Source organism: Podarcis gaigeae, assembly GCF_964106915.1.
Source record: "Podarcis gaigeae genome assembly, chromosome: 7".
NCBI classification, from domain to species: Eukaryota; Metazoa; Chordata; class Lepidosauria; order Squamata; family Lacertidae; genus Podarcis; species Podarcis gaigeae.
Window position 1 is genome coordinate 53,078,245 of NC_139683.1, and position 24,714 is coordinate 53,102,958.

Here is a 24,714-nt window from a genome sequence, read left to right on the forward strand (position 1 = left end):
AAGCACATTTAGAGCACATGCCCCCCAAAGTATTCTGGGTACTGCACAGAGTTATAATTCCCATGAATCCTTAACAAACTACAGTGTCCAGAAGTCTATGAGGGGGGATATAGGCTGCAGGAGCACCATATTATTTACACGTATTTGAAGCCCAAGATAGGTTGTAGAATTATTGTTGACATCAGCTCTCCCTTTACACATATCTTACCATAGTCTTTTAAATGAATGATAAACCATTTCTGGAATATCAGTGTATCTTGTTAACATCAAGAATATGTTCAATTTGCAATTGTTAAGATATAAGAATATTCATGAGATTTGTCTCCTTCCCCTCCCCACTCCTTTCCTTCCAGGTCACAGCCTCGGCTCAACAAAAGTGACTCGTGCACAGACATTTCCCAGCTACACCTCAGAGCAGGATGAGGAGCACGGGCCACGCATGTCACTGTCTAGCAGCTATGGATTCAGCTACAGCTCAGGCCTCATCCAATGACACACACCCTGTGTCTAACCAGAGAGACAGTCTAGTGTGAAACCTGCCTGTAGGCCCTGGAAGCCACTTGCCGTTTCCTCGGTGTCCACAGAAGACAAGCCGTAGTGAAAACTGAGGACACGTGTCTCCAGGCTGCAACAGTGAAGGTGAAATCTTGGATCACTGCTTCCCTGAGGCAGAGTCTAAGTGTTTTATTTATTTAACTTTTGTATTTGGTTTTGTCTATATGTTTTGTTTTTTTAAAAAAAGAAAAATGTGAAGAAGAAGAAGAAAGAAGAATTTCCTTTGCAGTACTGATGGTGTGCAGCTGAAGTTTCTGCACAACCACAGACGCTGCCTGTTTGGGGGAGCGGAGAGCAAAATATTACGTCTTCAATGTGAGGCTCTTGCCGATCAATTAAGTTGTCAAACTTGCTCATCCATGACAGTAGCCACCTTTATATCCTAGGCATCAGTCTACCAACTGAGTCATTCTTGCAGAAATGGTACCAGGCAAACAAAATTTGAAATATACTTCAGAAGGAAGTATGCAGTCCTATTACCAATTATGCACAGTTTATTCCCATTGACTTCAATGGGATTTATGCATGGGATTTAGGACGGTAGTGGAATTTCTGAGGAGGCACCAGTGACTCTTAATCAGGTTCTCATCACTACAGTTAATACACAAGATAGATATAGAGATAGATACTGTCAATGGGATGGGATGGCGGTGCTTAGTAGCCTTTCAGAAAATAGATTGTGTCGTGTGTTAAGAGGTCATATGCCTAGAATATTTCCCACACTGAATTTTTATGCCCAGATTCTGCTGTTGTGTACTCTGAACCTAATAATCCAAAACTTCCCATTGAGGAGATATCAAGGGAAGACTGTCACAAAGCATTGTCAAAGTCTTCCCATTGTAGATAATATTTAAATAGTGAAGTCTGAATTTATAGTCAGTATACTTTTAATTCTGTATACTGTGCAAGTGAGAAAATTGATATTACATTGCTAGGCAGCAGCCCAATTTCCATATAGTTTTATAGGGCAAGATGCTTGGGCTGGAAGAAATAACTACAATTTCAAGTTCTGTTCTTATTATTCAAGTCTTCTTGGTTAATATGGATTTGTTCTCTTCGTCAACATTAATTTTGTTCTAGATTCCTTGTCTGGTGTCTAACTCTGCTATACAACCATAGGCTAGTCATGATTAAATTTCACAGCCATTGGTCTCATTGCAACGTTGATTTTTTACAGTCTCCTACAGTGGACAGCCACATGAAAATAAACTGAACTGTGTGTTTTTTAGTCTTCCTGAAATCACAACAGCTCACTGTGCCCAAAACTTTCAGTCTTTTTCTAAAGATCAAAAAATAAATGGCAGCACCTATGAGTAGAATAAATGTGAGACAACTGGATTTCAACAATCACTAGGAAACTGTATGTTCTGAAGTAATGCTAATGCCTATCGCATTCCTGGACAACACAATTTATTCCGCTAGCTCTTCAAATAACAGAGATCTACTGTAACTTAAGAAATTAAATAATTGACTGACTGCTGGCCACTACTGGTGCCATTCTTATACCTCTATCATAATATCATTTTCTAAAAATAGGCCTAGCATTCCCCCACCTCCTTCCAAAATTATGCAGTTATGACTGTAAGAAAATAAAAAGAGCAACATCTTCACAGGGCAGCATGTAACGTTAAAAACATCAAAGTTCAAAAATTAAAATGCATTGTTAAAATATATAACCAAAGATGAAAGGAAGTGGCATAAAATAATAACTAAGTCTGTGAAAATGAAAAAATACCTTCACCAAAATGGCATCTGCACAGGCGTCAGACAAACATCTTTGGAAGAAGCATTCCAAATTAAGGGTGCCAGCACTGAGGAAACCCACCCTCCCATCAGATAGCAAGAGAACCCTGGGATTTCTCTGCCACATACCTTAATATTCAGGCTGGCCCTACCATTAGGCAGAGTAAGGTGAATGCCTCAGGTGGCAGATGTAACGGGATCAGGAGCAATAGCCTACCTGGTAGTTCCTTCTGAGCTCCCTGGACAGTTCCCTCTGTTGTAGGACATGGCTGTATATATCATATGGCATGTCCTGGGTGCCCTAAACTAGCCTGCTGCAGGTATGATGGAAGATGCTGCCCTATTGCCAGTGTTGAAGTGAAATTCAACTCCCAGTCCGGCTGGCTTTTTAACATGGGATAGGGAGGAGGTGTCCTATTCTCCTTCACCACAAGCAGCCAAATTTCTTGGGCTGTGCCTGCTGGGTGGGTATGCATGAAGGCAAGCTGTCCTTCATATCCCCTGGCCCTGAACTATGAAAAGCTCTAATGGCCAAAACCAGCAGTTCAAACTGAGTCCGACGTACGTGGATTGACTTATCTACCAAATGTTCTCTAGACATAGGAGGGTCATGAAGCAAGATCTCAGCGGCTGACCTCTAAGGGGAATCAGAAGCATTCTAGAAATGACAGACCTTTCAATAACCCAGACGCAAACATTTTAGGCTTTAAATGTAGTAAGCCGTTAAGAAACAAGCTAGTTTAGTGTGAACAAAAATGGAGGCACATGCTCCAAATAACTTGACCAGAGTTGCAGCTTCTGAACTGCACCATGAGCCTTCAGGCTTGGAGGGGTTCTGCTTCAGCCCTTCCAATAATTCAGTTCCATGTGAATTTCCACTGCAAGGTACTGCAAAAAAAAAAAAAAAGTCTTCAACCTGCATCATTGGGGAAATGGACAACTGAATGCCCTTATAACTAAAGTGTAATTTCACAAAAGTCTCAGCTGTGAAACTGTGTCAGCAGCTTTGGATCACACTTTGAAAATTGTAAGTTAAAGACAGGATCTCTGAGCACATATGAAGTATGTACCCCCTCTATTTCAAATTAGGGTTCAGGATGTAATAATTAGAAAATACTACTGTCAAGGAGGCCTGAACTACTCATAATGACTCACGAGTACGCATTCTAGAAGGGCACCAGATAGGTGTTCCTCCCTCATTTAAGAGTTCTGTTTTTAATAAGTCCACAACAAACAAAATGAGACATGTTAGAAATCAATAAAGGGACAGACACAGTGAAAGGCATAAGCATAAATGCACAAAAGGTCCCCCCCCCGTCATGTGCTTCAATCTTCATAAAGCTCATTGTAATGAATGTGTAGAAAACAATTCTCATAACACTTGAAATTTTAGGGAAGAAAATTCACTGTGAGCAGACTGGGTGTTTTGTTCCGTTGTAGAACTGACAACCTTGTTTAGCAGTAGAGTTTCCTGCCTTTCGTTATTTTATGAGGCCAGCACTGGATGTGTTAAAAGAGTCAGAATCTTCTCCCTCTCCCCACTACCTCTGTAAGATCAAGTTTTATCTATTGCAATTTGAAGACAGAAAGAAAAGATTTCTTTAAAATGGTGTGAAAGAAATGTCTGCTTTGATTAAACATTTATTGATACATTAGGGTGGGAGATATTACTTCCCCCAAGCCATTCCTGCAGTCGTAATAGATTGCAGACTTTTACACCTCAGTGAACAGCTGCTGAATGAAACCAGTGTGTGATCTGATGGAATTAATCACGCCCCCTGTCTCTGTCACTTACTCTTCTTTTATCTCACTCACCGTGTTTCTACTACCCAGAGAGACCAGCTTTCTCTGTGGAGAAGTGTTGAGCTACCTACCACCACAATGCAGAATTTCTGTTTCTGGCTGTTGACCCCTGTCTTCTTTTGAAGCCATGGTTATTGACATTTGTCATTTTAAAATAAGGAGTTGTATGTAGCATGTGAGAAATCCTTCCCTGGTCAAAAATATTTTGTATACAAGAACCAGTCCTGTATAGGCCTTGCATAACATTAGTGATACAAAGCTAGATTTCACTAATGCAGCTGAAAAACTTCCCATATTTTCTCCAAGTCAGTTATTATACAACACTGATGCATGTTGTACATTCATTTGGCTTGGACTGTGTTCTTATTACAATTTAAGTAGATTAGCATTCTTTGATATATTTTTTTAAATGGAAACCACTTCTTTCCCCCTCCCTGCCCCACAGTTTTAATATATGTTCTGCTAATAGGAATGCCTATATGTATCATGCTCCAACACAGAGCTTTTTTTTCTGGGGGTACTCATGGGTACGCAGTACCAGTACCTCCTTTTCTAAAAGAAAAGCACTGGTTAAAAATGTGGCACTTGCTGTAACAACTTTGTGCTCCAACTTATCATTGTTTCTACTGTTCTCAACCAATAAGGGTCGGTTGAAAGAGAACAACTATCCATGATATGTATTTACCAATGTACATCTTACTCACAAAAGCTAACAACCAATGCTATTCAGGATTGGTCAGAAGTGAATAACATTAAATTCCATGGGGTTTGCCTCCATACACCATTCCATATATGTACATATATCCACATTTTCTTAAGTCTGTGTAATTTAAGCCTGCTTCAGTCTACCCACTTCTCACACTTCTAAGAATTGTAAAAGGAGCTCCAGTTCAAGAACAGTCAACTTCACCTATAGTTCAAGAAGGAAGGAACAAAGCAACCAACCAAGTAGAAGCATAAAAATTCAGATGCCAATAAAGCAAAGCTGTGTTTATGTTGATATATGTACATATAAAATGGCCCTTGGAGAAATAACTTTTTCTTATTCATAGCCTGTAAAAATGGCATTTCACAAAGACAGCTGTGCACCAATCCTATTGGCTACTGAAACCCTTTTGGTTTTCTTATGTGAGTTGCACCTTAAAGAACGTAAGGTTCTTTTGAAACCTGTCGTTTAAAATGAATATCTGCACTGAAAACAAAAAGGATATAAGAAACCAGGATATAAGTATGGCACCTGAGTAAAATAAAAACAGAATATACCAGAAGTATCGTTAGCATAAATTTTGAAGTTTTAATGTGGTACATTTAATGCACAGCCTTGCATGTCTAATGCAGCCCTGAAATTAGCCATTTGTCCAAGACTAGAAATTACTCTTGCAGGTCAAGTAGGTTGCCAAGCCAAGTGCCCAAGGAGAAACAGACAGACATGGTTGAATGGTCACACTACTATAATTTTTTCGGCTGGAATACTATTCTACATATGAAACATTTCCAAAAGATTTGAGCGACCACAGTTATGGTCAGTAAGTTATGCATTGCTGGGATCATCCATTGAACTTGACTTTACCTTGATTTCAACCAAGACCAATAAAAAACTTACCAATAACAGAGTTACAAACAAAAAGCTGAGAGTAATGTGTACAATCACACTAATCACGTAATTGTTCATTATGGATGTCCTAAATTTTCATTGCATTGATACGAGATATATTTGGGATAAATCTCACATCTATTAACAATCACAAGTACAAAGCTGGGAACAGTAGTTTTTCTCATTTATCTAGTCCAGATAAAATGTGTGTTTGTGCTATGGACAGCTGGTAGGGGTGACATGAAAGCTGTTCTTACCTCTTTCCCCTGCCTGATCTTTGCTGTTTCTTCACTGTGCCAAATAGTGGAAAGTCTTAAGCAAAGCCTACCTGTTTTTCACCTCATTCTTCTAAAGAATTGCAAGATCCATGTGGTCGCCTCCTTAATTCCTGCTCTCCACTTTCCCTTGTATGTTTGCTTTTGAATCAGTTTCACTGCCTTGGTGAAGCTAGAACAGTTCCCCCTCTTCTTCTATTTAAAGAGAATCTCACTCTGCAGACAAAGGTCTCTAAGAACATCATGTGTAAACAATTTGAAAACATGGTGATACATTTTTCTATGAGATGCTGTTGATATCCCCAGTTGTGTGGTGGACAAAACGTAATTTAACTGTGTACAGGGCAGCCGTGGTTTTTAATGGTTTAAAAACAGCCTTCAGCTACTGTTCACTGACGCTCTCTTTTGACTGAATGGTACATTTACTGTTGTTTCCTGTTCTATTTAATGGAAAGAATTAAATACACTGCTCTGTGTGATGTGATGATCCAGTTTTCCCTGTGAACCAAAGCATCTATGAAATTTGAATTAAACCAGATTAAACAAATACTAAGATGTGCTGTATAATTTCCCCTCTACCCCCTCCCCCTGCTTTGAATGTGAAAAGTTTGCGGCAGAACAGACTGTGGAAGCATCTGAGACATGAACAAAAAAATAAAGAATGCTTACTAGATAAAAAGCAAACTAATTTAAAAAAAGTACAAGACAACAGTAATCCTTTTCATTCTCTGTTTAGACAACATGCTCGCTTTTTTCCAGTATAAAGTTATTCTACTACAAAACCCCCCCAGAAACACTGATTGTGTTACATGAAAGAGCTATAAACTCAAGTCTTAAATAAATTAGTATAAGGCATTTCAAGTTCCAGCTGGGTAGAAGTCAAATTACTAAGCACAGCCATACCCTTACATATGGGAACAAAACAGCTGTGTGTACTGACTGCTGTACCAACATAATTCACAGACGGGGAGGGGGGTGCATTTCAAAAGGAGGTACATTTCTGGGCTATCACCAAAAACTGGTAACCTTCCTCCAGTGTCCTGTGCAAGTCTGCAGATCCCAATCAAGCCACTCTTGCATGCTCCCAGTCCACAAAATACGGCCACATATGTACAAATGCCTAAGCCAGACGTTTCCAACCTTTCTGAGCCCACAGCTCAACTTAACCAACTGCATTCTTTCTGTGGCTCCTTGGTGGGGAAACGAGCTTCGAGCCTCAGAAGCCCAGTTATGTCACCCCTTGTCTGCAGAGCTGGCAGTTCCTCACACCCTTGTGAAGTGTTCCCTCCCCCTCCCCTCTCCATGGGAGTCCTCTGGGCAGCTGCCACAGCTGCCCTTGGTCTCTGAGCTGTCCACCCCACCCCAAAGAGAGCTGCCTTCTCATGCTGCCCCTTGGCAGCCTGGGTAGAGGATTCCCCCAGACTTAGCAGCCTGACAGAGACTGGCCAAAGATGAACATGAGGCCAGCACTTACTCACCTTGGGAGGCAGCAGTGGTGGCAGCAGGCGCCGGGGCTGCTGCAACAAACAACTGTGCAAGCCTTTGGGAGGCAGAGACACAAGAGGGCATTAGAGGAGGCAGGGAAGGAAAAAGGGCCAGGGGCCAGTGCTGCCTGCAGCACCCTTGACCATTATTCAGGCCAACAGCACATTGGTAGAAACCACTGGTCTAAGCAATAGCTGTAGCCACTTTTACCTAGATAATTCCCCCAGCTACTCCCTTTCAACCTCCATCACAGCCTTCCTTTCCCTCCATGTGATTAACAATCTCCACGAGTGAGAATGATGGGTGCCACAGCATGGCAACATGGCAGCCTCTACACTCTGCCTAAAGTGCTGCTGCATGCCCATTCTCCATTGACATTTACTTAGCAAATGGAACTCCTGATCGTTGGTAAATATTGCAAATTTCTTTACTCTTATTCTTTGTAAATTTGATGAAGCAGTTGATATGTCAGACAAAACAGAACATCATTGACATAACAGAGTTTTATGGCACACACTTCCAATACATCTCCATTTCCTGAGTTCTTTGCTAAAACACAACAACATCCATTGTAACGTATGTGACTTGGATAAGGAGTCACAGATGCCAAAAGATGGTTTCTAATCATGGCAGGCTCTTCAAGTCTGGATGAAGCAAACTAACTAACTGTTGTAATTCCATTTGATTTTGCTGTTAAATAAATAAAGCTGCACAATGTCCTAGACTGTCCATGTAATGCTGGAAAAACGTTCCTGATCTCCATCTCATTGGTCCAAAAATTACTGCCTTATGGAGATAGCTATTTAAATTACACTTTTAGCTACAAGCAGCTCCTCTCTCTCTCTCGCTCTTTGTCATTACCTATAGATTAAATGGAGCTGATGCTTAGTGATACAAGTCTAGAGGAAAATACCTCTTTAAAAACAAACATGGTGGTAACACTAACCAGTAAACTATCTGCTCATTGTTCAAGAAATAAGATAATCATCTCTGTTTCAGGAAGAACTTGAGAACTCCTAAGCATTAGAGCAAAGATCACTTAATGATCTTAGCAGATATAGCACAGGATTTGTTCCCGTGTGAATGCAATGCCTGAGTTGATTCTAATAGTGGTAGTATTTGCTACTTATCTGGCCCTAGATCATCTTTCACAGCCCCTTAAATTTCCACTGGTTATAACTAATAGCACTGAGATTAGGCTAACTCCTTTATAGTTTCTGGTCTGTGGGCACTGTTAAAGTCATGTCAATAGGAACTATGTAGCCCATATATGTCACCATATTACATTTTAAGGTGGAGTGAATTTTGAAGTTCAACAGCATATGAGTTTACCTTTCTGAAAGAGATGAAACATTGTAAACCTGGACACAACATTTGGATTCCTACAGCTTTCCTTTTTCTTAATGTTGCTATTTCTTTTGGCTTTGAAGATAACATTTGAAAGCATACGGGCAATGCTGCTGAAAACTCAGAATGCAGAGAGGTGACTGAAGAAAATGGCAATAATGGGGTACAGTCCAACAACATATGGGGAACAACAGGTTCCTCTTCCCTGCCTTATGCCTTCTGGATGCCTGAAGGAAGTGTGTTTTGAGCAGTGCTTTCTTTTCATTCCTCCCCATGCTTATTCATGGACAGTTCTTGCTCTCAATTAGTTTTCATTTCTAGTTTTCATATTGACAAACTGGAGCATGTGCAGAGAAGGGTGACCAAGATGATCAAAGGTCTAGAAACCAAGGCTTATGAGGAACAGTTGAAGGAGTTGAGTATATTTAACCTGGAAAAGAAGAGACTGAGAGGAGATATGATGGCCATCTTCAAATATCTCAAGGGCTGTCACATGGAACAAGCCTGATTCTCCTACTCTGGAGCATAGGACTCGAACCAATGGCTGCAAGTTCCAAGAAAAGAAATTCCAACTAAACATCAGGAAGAACTTTCTGACAGTAAGAGCTGTTCAACAATGGAACGGTCTCCATCGGGAGGCTATCGACTCTTCTTCCCCAGAGGTTTTTAAGCAGAGGTTGGGTGGCCACCTGTATGGTTGGGTGGCCACCTGTATGGATGCTTTAGTTGCATTGCAGAGGGTTGAATGAGATGACCCTTGGGGTCTCTTCCAACTCTATGATTCTATAACTCAACCTTACAATAATTTATTCTAATTGTTTTCTAGAGCTTGACAGGAAGAGTCCATGTGTTTTTGTTTTCACTGGTACAGTAGAAAAGGAAAGACTTGGCATCTGTTCATTTGCTTTCTATTTTCGGCAAGCTTGAGTAATCATATTACGGCAATGGGCAGGAACTTCTGCTCAGGCTACCTGTTCTGGGCAGAAGGAAGGGTGTGTGTTTGTGTCCATACTGATTTGTGTCCAGAGGAAACATACCTCACCAGGAGCCAGCAGCAGCTTTGTTATGGAAAGTGGCATCTGACCTACTCAGTGCTTGGCTGCAAGACAACTTAAAGCCTATTTTCAGTCTCTTATTTCAATAGTCCACTTATATTCAAATTTGTATCAGCACAAAGCAGCTCTGCTGACATTCCAAGTCGCATCACAGCCGATTTGTCTTCCTTGCACAACTATTAATCTCTTGACTCCTATGTAAATTATCTCTTTGTATATACCTACAGTCTTCACACAGTTCAATTGTATGTGTGTGGGACTTCTTCAGTCACGGATGAGTGAAATGGTAGTGGAATGGGTTTTTTCTCTCTCCAGTCACATTCCCAATGTAAAAATTGTTGGAGCCTTGGCTCTAGGTCATTCACATAGTAGACAAGAGGCCATGTTCACATATCTCTGTGCGAGCAATTTGTGCAGTTGGCATAGACTGGATCTTCTGTCATTTGTCCTCTGCTAGTATTTACTGCACTCTGACAACCAGGTCTTCCATATTTGTTTGAAGGCTAGAGAGGAGAAAAGTAGAGAGCAGTGAAGAACAGTGAGGACTACCACCCTATCAGAGTTGCTTACGACAGAGGCAAATTTGAGGCATGTAATGGCTTTTGACGCTGACTGCAATGCCCATACACGTTGTGTCTGACTGAGTATTCTGGACCTAGCTTTTCAAGTCTTGAGTTGGGAAGGGTGTTTGAGGCATAACACCCCATGGCCCAGTCCCACCTCCTACTCCAAGCCAGAAACGTCCAGGCACCATCCAGTTTACGGTGTACAAAAAACGCAGAGAACAGAGGCCAAATAGGGTCCTTTCTCAAAAAAGCTGAAAAACTTCACAAAACCATTCACAGAACTCAGCGCCTTACTCCTCCTATTAGGGCTGCATCAAATGCTCTCCCTTCTTCTTTTCTTTATAATTAACATAGTTGAACAAATTACTGGAAAAATGGCCATCTCACCAAAGGATCACCTTGTTTTGATGCTTCTTGTCAATCTCTTGTTCTCTTGGCTGCTGCGCCCCATTTGCCTTCACTCTTTGCAGTCTCATTTGCCTTTGCTGGCAAGAGAACAAAGTGTACCAGGCCAGCATCAGAATAAAACAAAGAAGATGTTGTACGTCAAATAACTGCTAACAATGGGAACGTTTTGTGACCCCAAAAAATAACACAAAGCTAGGCACTGTAAATGGTTTTGGCTTACCTTTAACATGGTTAGTGGTAATGTATAAAACACTTAGGATGCAGCTTGTGCATTCATCCATGCAAGCTGTTTGCACATGTTTGCAGATTCATATATCAGCCCATGCCTTTGAAATGTAACATGATAAGCAATTCCTATTGAAACTTTGGCAACTTGGCCGTGAAGCTGTTGGACACCATCTCCTAAACAATACTTCCACAGACCATACCTAAAACACTCTTCATATGCCCTCTGTCCTACACCACCAGCCATCAGAAAGAAACAGTGCTGTATCAGCACACAGATCAGCAGTGCTTAATAGTGCCTCTAGAATGGAAAAGAGTTCTCTGTTGTAAATAACTGATCCCCCTTTCCCTCTGCTGGAAATGAAAAGGATGAATAAAAAAAGCAAAACCCACAAATAGAGTCGTGTGGATACACATTAGCCAAGCACCAAAGGCCACATGTTTAAGCACATTCTAAGAATGAATCAGGATGAGCTCAGCCAAAGTTTGCTTTGGAGGTGGGAGGACCCAACAAGTCATATGGCATTTTCTTTTTAACCACAACCTGTGGCTTATCACTATGCTCCTCTATGGTTAGGTAGGAGGAATACCTGGTTTGTGAGCATATTTTAAAATAGAATCACAGAGTTGGAGAGTTGAAAGGGACCATGAGGATCATCTAACCCAACCTCCTGTAGTCCAGGAATCTTTCACCCACATGGATCTTGAACCCACAACCCTGAGATCAAGAGTCTCATGCTCTACCAACTGAGCTAAGTGTTATAACAAATCTCTGGTTAGTCTGCAGAGCATAAAAATCTTTAAAAGTTCAGAACCCTGCTTTTAAAATAACAATACCTCTTTCAGAGTGGTGATCCTACGACGTAGCAAATCAACTGGCCCAAAACCCATAGTTTGTTTTTATGATATACAAAAGTATCCTAAATGTCGTAACCGTTCATAAATACTGTTTCCCCTCCCCAAAAAGTGATCCATGCTTTTAATAGGCAAGTTGCTTGACTCAAAAAGCTTGAGATGCACAGCCATTAGACTTATTGCATATGGTGAAGATGCTCCTCAAAAGGATATTCTGTAAGAAAGGAGGCTTCACTTACATTTGCTTGTGTGTGAGCAAGACGAAAGGCTTTCATCATCATCATCCTTTTCTTCTTCTTCTTTCTGCTGGCACATAAAAAAAGCGCTGTTGTTAGACTAGATCCACAACCAGGACATAGGAATTTTGAGGTTCTGTGCAAAATATTAAGGTGGTTTCTGGAAGGTAGAAACCCTGAGCAAAATTTGCGTTTAAATGCCTGACCAACTATTCATTCACTCCCTTATGAAATGATCAAAGTGTTCAGTCATGTTCTGTATGCCTGCTAGGAACTAGCTGCAGCCCAGCTTGAGTCACACTTCTACATTTGCAACTGCCTCATATCGAGGAGTAGGAAAGCACTTTTCCTCAACAGGAATCAGAAGGATATGGCCTCCCTCTTTTGAAATGCTTCCATGCTGGTTATCAGCCAATTAATGAGAAAGGAGCATTCACCTATATACAGTGGTACCTCGGGTTAAGTACTTAATTCATTCCAGAGATCCGTTCTTAACCCGAAACTGTTCTTAACCTGAAGCACCACTTTAGCTAATGGGGCCTCCCGCTGCTGCTGCTGCGCTGCCGGAGCACGATTTTGTTCTCATCCTGAAGTAAAGTTCTTAACCTAAAGCACTATTTCTGGGTTAGCGGAGTCCGTAACCTGAAGCGTATGTAACTTGAAGTGTATGTAACCCGAGGTACCACTGTACATTCACCCACTGTGTGTGGTGAAGTGGTTAAGGGTCAGCTCAAGTCCTAGAGACCAGGGTTCAAATCCCCCCTTAGCCACAGAGCTCTCTGGATGATCTAGGGCCAGTCACTGTTTCTTGGCCTAACCCAGTTTCCCATATGGCTCCGGGGGGGCAGGATGTTCCAAGGGGGGCACAGGTGAAAATCACGGAAATGGGGAAGCACAGCACAAGGCTAGGGGGCCACAGAGAGAAGTGAGAAGTGAAGGGGGGAAATCATTTTTTAAAAAATTTAAAATCCTGATTGGCTCATTATCCACTTGGCCAATCACAAGAGGTAAGGGGGTGGCCCACCAGAACCTAATGCTCCTTTTTGCCACATACGTTTTCTTGGAGCAGTCCTTGTTTGTTTCCAGTGTAAAAGGGCAATCACGGAGGCTCTCATTTTGACCAGTAGAGCCTTTGATCCAGGACCCCTAGGTCAGGTAAGTGTAGTGGTAGGGTGGCAATGGGTAGGGCTGGGCAAGCCAGAGCTGCTTGTTGTTGCCAGCAGTGCTGGGCCTGGTGGCAGCCTGGGCCTGACTGCAAGGTGTGGGGTGCAATCTACCACAGCGCCTAGCAGATCAGGGCCTTCAGATGCTGCCGAGGGGCAAAGAGCCTGTTGGCACCGTTGGCTTAGCTCTGCAAGGTGCAGAGTGAAATCCACCCCCACATCCAGCTGAGCAGAGTCATCTGGTGCTGCTGACTTGCATCTTGTAAATAGCTAAGTGACTACTCACTGAGTTCAGTGGGCCTTACTCCCAGGTAAGGGTGTGGGGGACTATAGTGTTTTATGTAGGCAGACAGGGCTCCTCCGGATGACAAGATCTTTTTGCCCAGGTCAGTGAGTGTCAGGGAACTGCCATCAGAGCAAGAAACGGAGGCAGGGCTCCCGAGCGTTGCCGGAGAGGGGACTAGCAGGGGGGAAGGATTTCAGCGTAACAGGAGGAATTGGTGACAGGGCTCCAAGACCCTTCACCGAAACTAGTGGAGAGAGCGCTGGGACGCCCCTGCCTTCCCCTTACTTGCGCAGACGCGTTCCGCGCAGGGAACAGAGGAGGAGACTCGGGGTCAAACAGCTTTTATGCTGGAAGAGGTTCAAGAGATGCCCACTCTCGGATTCTGCAAGTGACTGACAGGTCACGGAGGGCGAGCTCTGACCCTAAGCATGGTCGGGCAAGCAAACTAACTAAACTGAAGGCAATTTACGCACAAGTAACCCCTCACAACCATTACAGTGAGGACCAATTGCTTCTTAAAATTCTCCCATAAATACACCACTCCCTGTGCACCTTTTGAACAGTATCTGTAGGTTTCCCCCTCTGTGTCAAATAACTGGGATCAAATAAGTGTTGTTTACTTTTTATAATACAGTGGTACCTCGGGTTAGGAACTTAATTCGTTCTGGAGGTCCGTTCTTAACCTGAAACTGTTCTTAATCCGAGTTACCACTTTAGCTAATGGGGCCTCCAGCTGCCACCGCGCAATTTCTGTTCTCATCCTGAAGCAAAGCTCTTAACCCAAGGTACTATTTCTGGGTTAGCAGAGTCTGTAACCTGAAGCGTCTGTAACCTGAGGTGCCACTGTACATGGAAAATGAATCTTTTTCGGGAGGTTCTGGACTCTCCTTCCTTGGAGGTTTCTGAGCAGAGGTTGGATGGCCAACTGTCACGGACGCTTTAGCTGAGTTTCCTTTTGCAGGAGGTTGCGCTAGAAAGATGACCCTTGTGGTCCCTTCCAGCTCTGTTTTTTCTGCTTCAACAATATTTCATTATGTTCCTATCATTTTATGTGATTGTATTTTGTATAAATTATAAAAAAGCAATAAAACATGTTCTATTTATAAACAAAACATTTAAAGAGTTCCCTTTCTACCAGCAGGACGATGGGGGGGCATGGAGGTAGCCAAGATTTTTGTTAGGGGACAGACTTTTTTTGAGGGGGACAGAACCTCATATTTGTATTGATTTGTATTGATTTTTACTTATAGGAGGCAGCTGCCCCCCCCAGCTACATCCATGGGGGGCCACAGGAAGGAAACATGGTCAGAAGGGGGCCACAGCAAGAAAAAGGTTGGGAAACACTGGCCTAACCTACCTCACAGAGTTGTTATGTGGATAAAATGAGGAGGGAAACATGTACACTTAGCTCATTGGACAAAAAAGGTGGTATATAAAGTGGTCTAAGTGGTAAATAAGTGGTATATAAATATATAATAAAAAGTAAAATGAATTTTTCAATCCATTTCTTTGCACATTCATCACTGCTAATTTGAAGATCACCATTAATTTTAGCTGGGCATATATATGGATTAGGTTTTAAGTAGGTATCAAGTCAGTGAACAAATATTAGATAGAGTACAGAACAATTTGCTTACTTTTTATGATGACAAATAAGCGCAGTAATGATGAGGATCATTATTAATGATAAGACAGCAACAGCTCCAGCAATAACAAAGATATGCTGATCAGAATGACTCTCCAAAGAAACTAGGAAGGTAAATGGTAAATGTTATTACTATTGCTCAAGAGGGAGAGAAACAAGACAATTTTCTGAGTGATATACAGTCAAATGAAATTCTAGTCAGTTTGTGATCATGAAGAGCAAAATAAATATGTGCATGTGCTCATTTCTTCAGGGTTTCCAATTCTGGCTGCATGAGGAAAATCTAATCTGATATTCTGAAATCTGGAAACCCTGTTGGAATTTAACTGAAGCATAACAAGCTCTAAACAGTGAAGAGATCAATAATCCGATGTTTCATCTTCAAGAGCTGCAGCCTGACTCATTGTGTTATCTCGTCAGATGTAGGACTTGCTTCAGTAAGAATACCTGTTTCTAAAATTTTTAGAAAATCAGGCTCACATTAGTTGCTGTTTTGTTCAGAGTGAACACTGACTGCCAAACTTGTAGCCATGAAGTGCTCAAAAATAGATGCTCATGATGAACCAGTGCCTGCCAAACAGCAGTACAATTTGTGGGATTGCAGTGTCTGAAAAGGGTTCAATTCAGGTTGACTTCGTTCACATAGCTGAAGACATCTGACTGCATACTTCTACGGACTGCCTTTGTACCATACTCATTCAGGGTCTATGCATCTCAGTAAAATAATATCAACAGATTTAGCTTTTAGCAAAATACCAGAACCTGGAAGCTCTTAGCTTCTTTGCAGCAGTTTATGCTGTTCTGCGCTTTTTCAATATTTCATGTCTAGCATAAATACCCATGATGTCTTAAGAACAAGGTGTACAAGTCAGAAACACATCACTTGTCTTCTAGATCTGCCCTATCTTTGGAGGGGAGTAGGTTGATAGGATACTATTAAGTGTGTGTTGGAGTCTGTTCATTTCCCTAAAGCACTGGCAAAAAATGCAAGTGCTTTTATATTGACACTTTTTTCTTCACAGGAGTCCAAAATTTTTGTGGGTAAGTGCTTTCAACCTTCACTGCCCTGACTTCAGGTATATGGGAGAAACACTGACAGGCTCGACAGTTTACAACGCACTAAAACCTAACAAGTGGTTTGAACCGCTTGTCATGCGCCTTGCCACAAAGGGTTTTACAACATTTGCTAAGCATGCACACACACATTGTGCAGGAAGAGGTCTCTGACAGTGAGAAACTATGACGACACTTTCAAATGGGGCAAAAGAACTTTGCACCTAAGCAGATGTTGCACCTTTCATGTGGTTTCCTCCCACTTGCTTGTTATTCAATTAAAATATGCCATGCAATGAGCTTGCAAACATCTTCCCAATGTCACTGAAGCATGAGCATCCAGTTTTGCACCAGAAAGCCAGGCAGCCTCTGGAGAGCACACAGCTTCACGTGACACAAACCAGATGGAGGATGCAAACATATTGAAATGGCCACGTTGAAGAACAGGTGTTTGAAATCAATCATTTTCCTGAACAAATTCAAAGTATGGCAGCAACAACACTGGTGGAAAAAAATAGCTGCATGTCCCTGTAAGTCAAATACGGGTTGGTAAGCAATATGTTGAAATCCACGGCTACCCAAGAATTGTTACCTGCCTCGTGTGCGGAGCTGGAATTTCACCCTAAATTATTGTGACAAATGTATTGAGGGTTAAGACAATTTTCTTTATTGATTTAATCACAGCAGACTAACCTGTCTATTCATCTGGAATAAACTACCTGGAGCAGTGAAATAGCCAAGTCTGCAGATAACCCCTGTTCAGGTGTTGTTCCTGGACATTGAATGGGAACCTGAGATCCACACCAATCTTCCAGAGCTGAGCAGAAAGGCCAGAAGGGGATTTCTAAGCATTCTCAGTTAAAGAAGCTTGGAAGTTTTCCTTGAGATCTGGAACTCTAACCACTGTTGAAAACAGTATGTTGGATGGGATGGGAGTAGATGACGACAACAGTGATTTTCTTTATAGGAAGATTGCTATATAAGTGCTTCTGGATGCTCTAACACCCTCTTATAGCAGGAGATCTTGGGGAAGGAAATTGATTCCCTCCATCACTTCATTTTATCTGGACTGCTGGCTGCTTCCCTCCTTCACCACCATTGCTGGGGGGTGGTTATAGAGGGGCGGGTTGTGTCTATCATTTCCCACCTTCAATCTTTCGTCTCCATCCTTTCCTATCCATCCTTTTCTTTTCTTGCTATTTTTTATCCAGCCAAGCCAAGCCCAACTAAGGTCCATTCTCTTTCGCTCTTTTTCTCTCTCCCTTTGCCTTGCAAATGCTTTTCAAAACAACTATTCAGCCTTTAATTTTACATGTGTTTAAATTAATACAAATGCCTACAAACAACAATAATTCTACAAACAACTGCAGGATTTTGTAAATTCCCTTCACTTACTGTTGCCATCAATGGTCAGTTTTGTCCAGACTGTGGCATTTGCACCATTCATCCCAATGTAAGAACAGCTGTACATCCCAGAGTCAGAAGCTGTGACATTCCGAAGTACAATTGTGCTATCCACCCGGGCGGCACAGTCTATCACTACACGGTCTTTGTAATCTGAACCATAGACTGCTATACCAGATGTATCACATTGGACTATGAAGTCCACATGGTCTGTATAGATCCTTTTCCATTTCACTTGATAAAGTGTTGTTTCGGGGTCAGGCCCATAGGTAAAGTTGACATTTGCTCCTGGTTCAGCAACCATATGATGATATGACAAGTTTCGAGGCTCAAAATCCCCTGCTTAAAAAAAGAAATTGAGGAAAAAAGAAACACTTTGTAAAAAAATAATAAATTTAACAACCACCCCCCGCGCTCTCATTTTGTTTTAGCAAATCAATTCATTGATTGGGCAGCATGCTTACTTGGGAAGAAAGTCCCACTGAAGTCTGTAGAGCTCACTTTTGAGGGTAGATGTGCATTGGATTTCATTATAAATCTCTTATTTTCCTCACCTCACCCAAGAAAGATGATCTGAATCTCCCCTGCTGCGTTACAGTCAGAGATTACTAGAAGTCTGCCTCCTCCCCCCATTTTGAAATTCTTATTTATCTAGCCCTTCCTTCACTGTGGATCATTTCTATCTGTGTTTAGAGGGTATGAACAGCCTCTTTCTGGCAAGGCAGTTCTCCATGCATGCTGCCACACACCTCCCTGGCTTAGGTGCTAATGGCTATAAAACCTGGAAGTCTAATTAGATGCTCCAGATGAACTGTTAACAATCGAGTCCTTTAACATTGAATTTTAGATTTCTCAAGTTTGCTTCATTTTATTTTATTTTTTTACATGCAGTATCAGTCATAGTGCCTTTCTTTCATTTCTGTGCTGAATTTATCCAAGCCTGCTGTTGTTTTCAACATTTTGGTTAGAATCTTAATACTGGGAGAATTCCTGAATAATGGGTATACACTATTTTCCAGAAAATGCAATGCAGTCATGCTTCACAGTTCTGAGGTTAAGAACAGGTCGTCACCGGATAACATCATAAAAATAGAATTTGCAATCCTTAAATCATGTCAAATAGCTCAAGTCCTTAATAGCATAATCCACCTAGTAGATTTTAGTATGTTGCTAGACCGTGCAGTCCTGAAGCCCAAAGTCAGAAGTTCAGAATGCAACAGCTGGACTCCCTGTCCCACAGAACTAAGATTCCTGGAAATGGCGGCCCATCATCCCGAATCATCTCACAGAATCTTGCATCCATAAAACTTGTCCTCCTTCTATGTCTTGTCTTTTAGCTACTGACATTACGCCCCCTCCCTCTCTTTGGTGTGTGTGTGTGTGTGTGTTTGTGTGCATGTAAGGCTAACAGTGCAGCTGCAGGAAGGAGATTACATTCCGATGTTCCTGCTTTTAGCAATGCAGGAAGGAAGAGAACAGCAGGAAGCCTAACAGAGAGATGTTCTAAGAAGCAAGGAGCTGCTAGGAATGACTGAGGTGGGGGAAGAATCTTCTTGCATCTCCAAGAGCATTCATTCCTCTCCCCACCCCACCCCACCCCCACCCTGTTCCATGCAAGAATCCTGCTAGGGAGATCTTTTGCAGCTATTAAAGATAAATGCAGTAACAGAGCTATTACAAAGGTGACATGCTTTTATTATTATTCTTCATTGTTCTGCTACAGCTCCGGTTTAGTTTCTTCATGAGCAGATCATTACAATAGCAAGCATTTCCATGCCACTTGTTCCTCACTCATCTGAAAGAATGTGTGTTATTTTAATGGCTACCTATCACAGGTTCCCCTAGTTTCAGATTTACGGCTTCGTAAGCAACAGATCGGCTCTCCGTTTTCTCTCCTTCTGTCATATAACTACCTCATTTTTCTATCTTTTTTAAAATGCCTTTTAAAATGTAGCAATTATAGCTACTTGAAATGCTGACATACTGCACATAAAGCTATAACTTCATAAAATGAAAAAAAAGTAGAAATTATCTGGATACTGTATGTGGGCCCCCTTTGATTTTCCATATGGTAATAGAGATTTGGCTGTCATTGGCACTTACAATCCATTTTCATATTGTCATATTTTACGTGATGGCTTATTTGGCTTCATTTTCCAACAGTATTGAATCTGTCATAATGTATAAAGCACATAGGATGTATTTAGCATGATGCAGTGCTTTTATGTTAGATGAGAGAAACCAAGTTTCATAACTCTGTTCAGCTAGTGCCAGCCTTATTTATTTTTGTTTATTTAGATCATTTGTTTCCCACACTCCTTGGCCAAAAAGGCTCACAGACCTGCCTACATACCGGTACATGACGTTCTAATCTCTGAGCAGTGTGAGATCCCAGGGGTTTACCTAGGGTTTGGTTTCCTTGGAATGAGGGACATTGGAGACTGTGGATATATGGCTTATTTGCACATGTATACAACCCAAGCTGTGGGTTAAAGCCTCAGCGCCTAGGACTTGCCGATCGAAAGGTCGGTGGTTCGAATCCCTGCGGCGGGGTGCGCTCCCGCTGCTCGGCCCCAGCGCCTGCCAACCTAGCAGTTCGAAAGCACCTCCGGGTGCAAGTAGATAAATAGGGACCGCTTACCAGCGGGAAGGTAAACGGTGTTTCCATGTGCGGCTCTGGCTCGCCAGAGCAGCGATGTCACGCTGGCCACGTGACCCGGAAGTGTCTCCGGACAGCGCTGGCCCCTGGCCTCTTGAGTGAGATGGGCGCACAACCCCAGAGTCTGTCAAGACTGGCCCGTACGGGCAGGGGTACCTTTACCTTTACCTTTTTACAACCCAAGCTTATGATGGAGGAGCTTACAGCATCAACACCTCAAGAAACTCTTGCCTCTCCCAAAGCCACAGCCTTGGATTCAAGCAGAAATCAAGCATGTCTCTCCCTATCAGGCTTCTGCCTGTCTCTTGTGTCTAGCTCAGTTCACACATGCATGTCTCTGGCCCTTGTCCTTCTCACCAACAGGTGAGGGTTGGGTGCTACCCATTTGCCCTCTGGCACAAAGCCACTTCCTCTGTTACCCTAACAACCCATAATTAGGGGGCCATTAACACGTCAACAAACTTGTCTGGCTATTCCAACAATCAAATTTTCCATTAGATTTTAACCATTGCTGAATCCAGGAATTAGAAGGGGCTCAGGCATACAGCCTACACACACACACACACCCCTCCCCCCAAAAAAAAAACCTCACAAAAATGCAATCATTCCGAACAAGGTAGTCCCTGTCTGCATATCTGCAATCTACAAAACACAACACAAAATAAAAGAGGGACAGGGAGGGAAGAGGACAAAGCAAATCACAGTCGGCCTTGAGCAAGTCACAATCACTTACAATCACAAGGGTTTAAGGCTCAAGCTTTGAGGCTGCAGAGCAAAGGAAGAATTACAACTTTTTCCTATAACAACTTGGCTACAGGACTGAGGACTTCTGGGAAATTTAATTTTAGTTTCTCTATTCTACCTTTTCCATCCACTCCCATTCCCTCAAGTGTGTGTGTGTGTGTGTGTTTAAACCTGGCTTATACAGCACAGCTTGTTAATGTAGAACAGGCATAGGCAAACTCGGCCCTCCAGATGTTTTGGGACTACAATTCCCATCATCCATAGCTAACAGGACCAGTGGTCAGGGATGATGGGAGTTGTAGTCCCAAAACATCAGGAGGGTCGAGTTTGCCTATGCCTGATGTAGAAACTAACAGTTATTAGTAATAATCATTGATTCATTGATTCATTAATGGCCAGTTACTGCCTTCTTTGATGCAGGCAACCATTTTAGTTATATAACAACCCTTAAAAAGAATAAAGGGTGAGAAAACCTCATGTTTCTGGTATTGTGTCACTCCAAACTTGTGTTTCTATGGTACCCTTGTGCTATCATTGAAGAGTCTTTTCAATCATCTCCCAACCAGAGGCGCAAGCTATGGCATTGTGTGAAAACCATAGGCTCTGTAACTGACTCATATTCACCTACTGTTTGCGAACTTCTAGAACACCAAGAACTCAGCACACTCATACACAACATGAATATCTTTGGTTGCAAAGGAGTGTGATGTGCTCTGTGGAGGATGAAAACTGCCATGACATTTCCGCAGGCCTTTCTTGTGTTACTCTGGCTACAGTTGAAAAGAGAGAGAATACAGAACTCATTAAACTCAACATGACAGGGATTGCACCTGCCAATCAGAAGACATCAGCTATGGGAGGCAAGTGTCAAATTCCCACTGAATTTCACAAACTGGACATCTAATTGCTTTTTATTCTACATGCAGACACAATATGAACCTTCACTTTGAAAACTTTTCACTGGGACTTATTAACAATCTGAGCTGGGGACTCAGTGTCCAAGTTCACTTATTCAAAGTCCAGAACGAGAGGCAACAAAACTTTCAAGCTAGACAGGAAATCACCGAATAAAAGGTTCATTTAACAAGGGCTGCTAGCTTCAAGTTGGTAACATACGCACAGCGGCATCCACAATTAAACACTCCTAGCAGCAGGTGGAATAATTGGATAGCTAGTGTAATTCACCGCTGACAGCCACACAACAAAAGCAGCAATTCCTTTAGTGCAATTTTTCTTCTTTAGCTAAAATAGCTTTGGGAGGAAGATAATTAGTACACTAAAAGTCACAGATTTAGTCAGAGTTTCCCACAAAACACCTATATGTTCTTGGTTTTCTTGAATCTCTGACTAGCAAAATTGAGATAAGTCTCGCGTCAGTCTTGAAAGAGCAAAGGTCCTTGTGGGTGATTGACCTATTCCTCTCATTGTAAGCCAAACACAGTCATTTAAATGTTCGTTTTTAAAGGGGATATGGGAGACCAATAGTTGTTATGGGTTTTTTTTATTTAGAAAAGTCAGAATGAGGGAATTTAGATGATAGAAAAGGGGTTTCCTCAACTCTTTTTGCCATTTGACAATTCTCATTGCCAAATCTCTTTTCTAGCTCTTCCCTCCCACCACAGGGTTTCAAAAACATTTCTAATCCTGCATACATGAATTCAGAATTCCATGGGGTGGAGGAAGATTTGGAGAATAGAGGAGATACTGATATTTTAACAAAATTAGTTATGAGGTATGCATTCATTCTCTTTTAGGTGGTGAAACACTTTATATTGCTTCCATTAATGGTTACTTGTCCTTTTGCCACATAGAGGTTGCCTCTGAGCCACTTTGGTCCAGTATCCGGAGCAGTGGGGAGGGGGCGGTGTCACAAGAACAAGAGTTGCAGGACTTACATTAATGGTGGACTTTGGTAACTCCAGTTTCAGCGACTCCCTGTGCAATGGCAATATTCACGCCCCACCCCTGCCTCTTGAGTTCCATCCCATCCCATCATTGTGGCATCCTCTGAGGCACCCCTGAGGCTCTGCACCCAGTGCAACCAAACCAGTAACGTTCCCCTCAATCCGCCTCTACTCATATTGCAGCTGCATCCCTGAAAATATCTACTTTATTTTTAATCATAGCAGCTGATGTTTTCTTGCTGACAGATATGTAGGATTTGCACTTACCATTGATTTTATTACTTATTATTATATCATAAGAGGTTAATAAATTGAATTTATAATGTATACTGTAATTTACATTAATGTATAAGGCGGTACTTAAAACTATTACCTTACCTGACTGGACAACCTGTATTTTTTTTTTCCAAGTCCCAAATGGGAAAGTATGAAAAGAGCATAGATAAAAGCCAGTATCTTCCCCAGTTGTGCTATTGAACACCAAGGACTTGATGTTCGAGGTATCGTTAGTAACACTGACTCTGTCCTTATATCTGCTGGAAATATGCAATTGGTCAGGCAGTTGGAAGACTGCAATGTTCTCTTTGCGTTCCTCCTTCCGCCAAAACACCTGGACTATATTTGCAGCCTTCGGAAAGACACATTCAAGAGTCATGGCACTGGCAAGTTTCACAGTAGAATCCACATGTTCTCCTTCAACTGTGACAGAAACAAGACAGAAAGAGAAGAGGGGGAAAATGCTGTTATCTTCATTAAACTCTGAACCACGGTAACACCAGCAGCATCTAATTATCAAGTTAAATGCTTCCAGAACCAACAGCCCCCCTCCACCATCCACACCGAGTACAAGTTGACCAAGCTCAGGCTAAACAAGGATCTCCAAAGGGTGAAATTATTTCTATGGAACTTAACTACAAAACACGCATACAATCTGCAGGCAAGGTATCCAGAGATTACACCCAGCATGCTACTTAAGAAACTTATCTTACTTTGATACGATTGCAGAGCAGCAACAATGAAGAAGGCAAGGTAATCCATCTCCAGTACTTCTAAAAAGACAGACACGAAAACTTAATCTAAGTGTCTGTTTCCTGACCACATGGTGCATCCTGTTGAAATGAGTAAGCAAGATGAAAAGCCGTTTCCACAGTTTTGTAGAAATAGCGAAAGAGACGAAATGTCTGCATGACCTATGACAAGTCTGTGAGAATCCAAGATGCTCTCCTTCTTAATTTAAGTTACTTTCACACCCATCCTAACTGCTCAGGTTAGCAGGGCTGAGCGGTATCTGATTTTCAGCATCACAATATATCACCAGGTAAATATCATGATAGCTTGATATATCTACGGCGGCAGAGGATCTCGCCATACCTCCCCACAGCGGTGGCAGGTGCGTCGCACTTCTCCGCCACAGCTGAGGGCCTTGACAAGGCTCCTCATAGCGGTGGAGGGCCTTAAAATGCATAGTGGCAGATTTAATAAAAATATTAAATAAACTACCAGATAATATATTTTCAACTAATATAAGAGTAGTTTAAGTGATTTACCAGTCAAGTTGCATCTGCTTCCCCACTCACTCAGAGGTCTAAGTGGAATCTGTGCATACATAAGCCCCACTGAGCTCAACTAAACTTACTTCTACTTTCCTGGGAGTAAGCCTCATTGAATTCAGTAGGGCTTGCTTGTGAGTAGACACACATTTGCTTGCA

The 24,714-nt window shown here is 42.0% G+C and overlaps 2 protein-coding genes across 10 annotated transcripts in view; one reads left to right on the forward strand and one right to left on the reverse strand.

The window, feature by feature from the left end:
• The window catches only part of DOK6 (docking protein 6), a 170,623-nt gene extending 164,106 nt beyond the window's left edge, over positions 1-6,517 (forward strand). The window contains exon 8 of the mRNA XM_083747021.1: positions 354-6,517. Within this exon, the coding sequence (XP_083603147.1) occupies positions 354-493 (140 nt within the window). The 3' untranslated portion in view covers positions 494-6,517. The remainder of the gene's footprint in view (positions 1-353) is intronic.
• A 1,340-nt stretch (positions 6,518-7,857) lies between these two features.
• On the reverse strand, positions 7,858-24,336 carry CD226 (CD226 molecule). Of its 9 annotated transcripts, none has more exons than XM_083747010.1 (7): positions 23,995-24,336; positions 23,384-23,704; positions 17,690-18,037; positions 15,234-15,345; positions 12,151-12,214; positions 10,811-10,908; positions 7,858-10,360 (listed from the first exon to the last, which is right to left on the reverse strand). In XM_083747010.1, exons 1-7 carry the CDS (start codon positions 24,041-24,043, stop codon positions 10,318-10,320), a joined length of 1,035 nt encoding a protein of 344 aa, XP_083603136.1. In that variant the 5' UTR covers positions 24,044-24,336; the 3' UTR covers positions 7,858-10,317. The 9 variants fall into 9 exon arrangements, with proteins under 9 accessions (XP_083603136.1, XP_083603135.1, XP_083603133.1 ...); XM_083747009.1 differs by having other exon boundaries at positions 12,151-12,217; positions 17,690-18,040; positions 23,995-24,335; XM_083747007.1 differs by having other exon boundaries at positions 10,822-10,908; positions 12,151-12,217; positions 23,995-24,334.
• Positions 24,337-24,714: the final 378 nt, after the last annotated feature.

Coding starts and splice junctions, on each gene's coding strand:
- CD226 (XM_083747005.1), bottom strand. CDS start 24,043: ATGGATTACCTTGCCTTCTTCATTGTTGCTGCTCTGCAATCGTATCAA. Junction 15,346..17,689: donor ACTGACCATTGATGGCAACA/GTAAGTGAAGGG, acceptor TTACCTTCCTAG/TTTCTTTGGAGAGTCATTCT. Junction 10,361..10,821: donor ACAAGAAGCATCAAAACAAG/GTGATCCTTTGG, acceptor TCTCCTCTCTAG/CCTTCAAACAAATATGGAAG.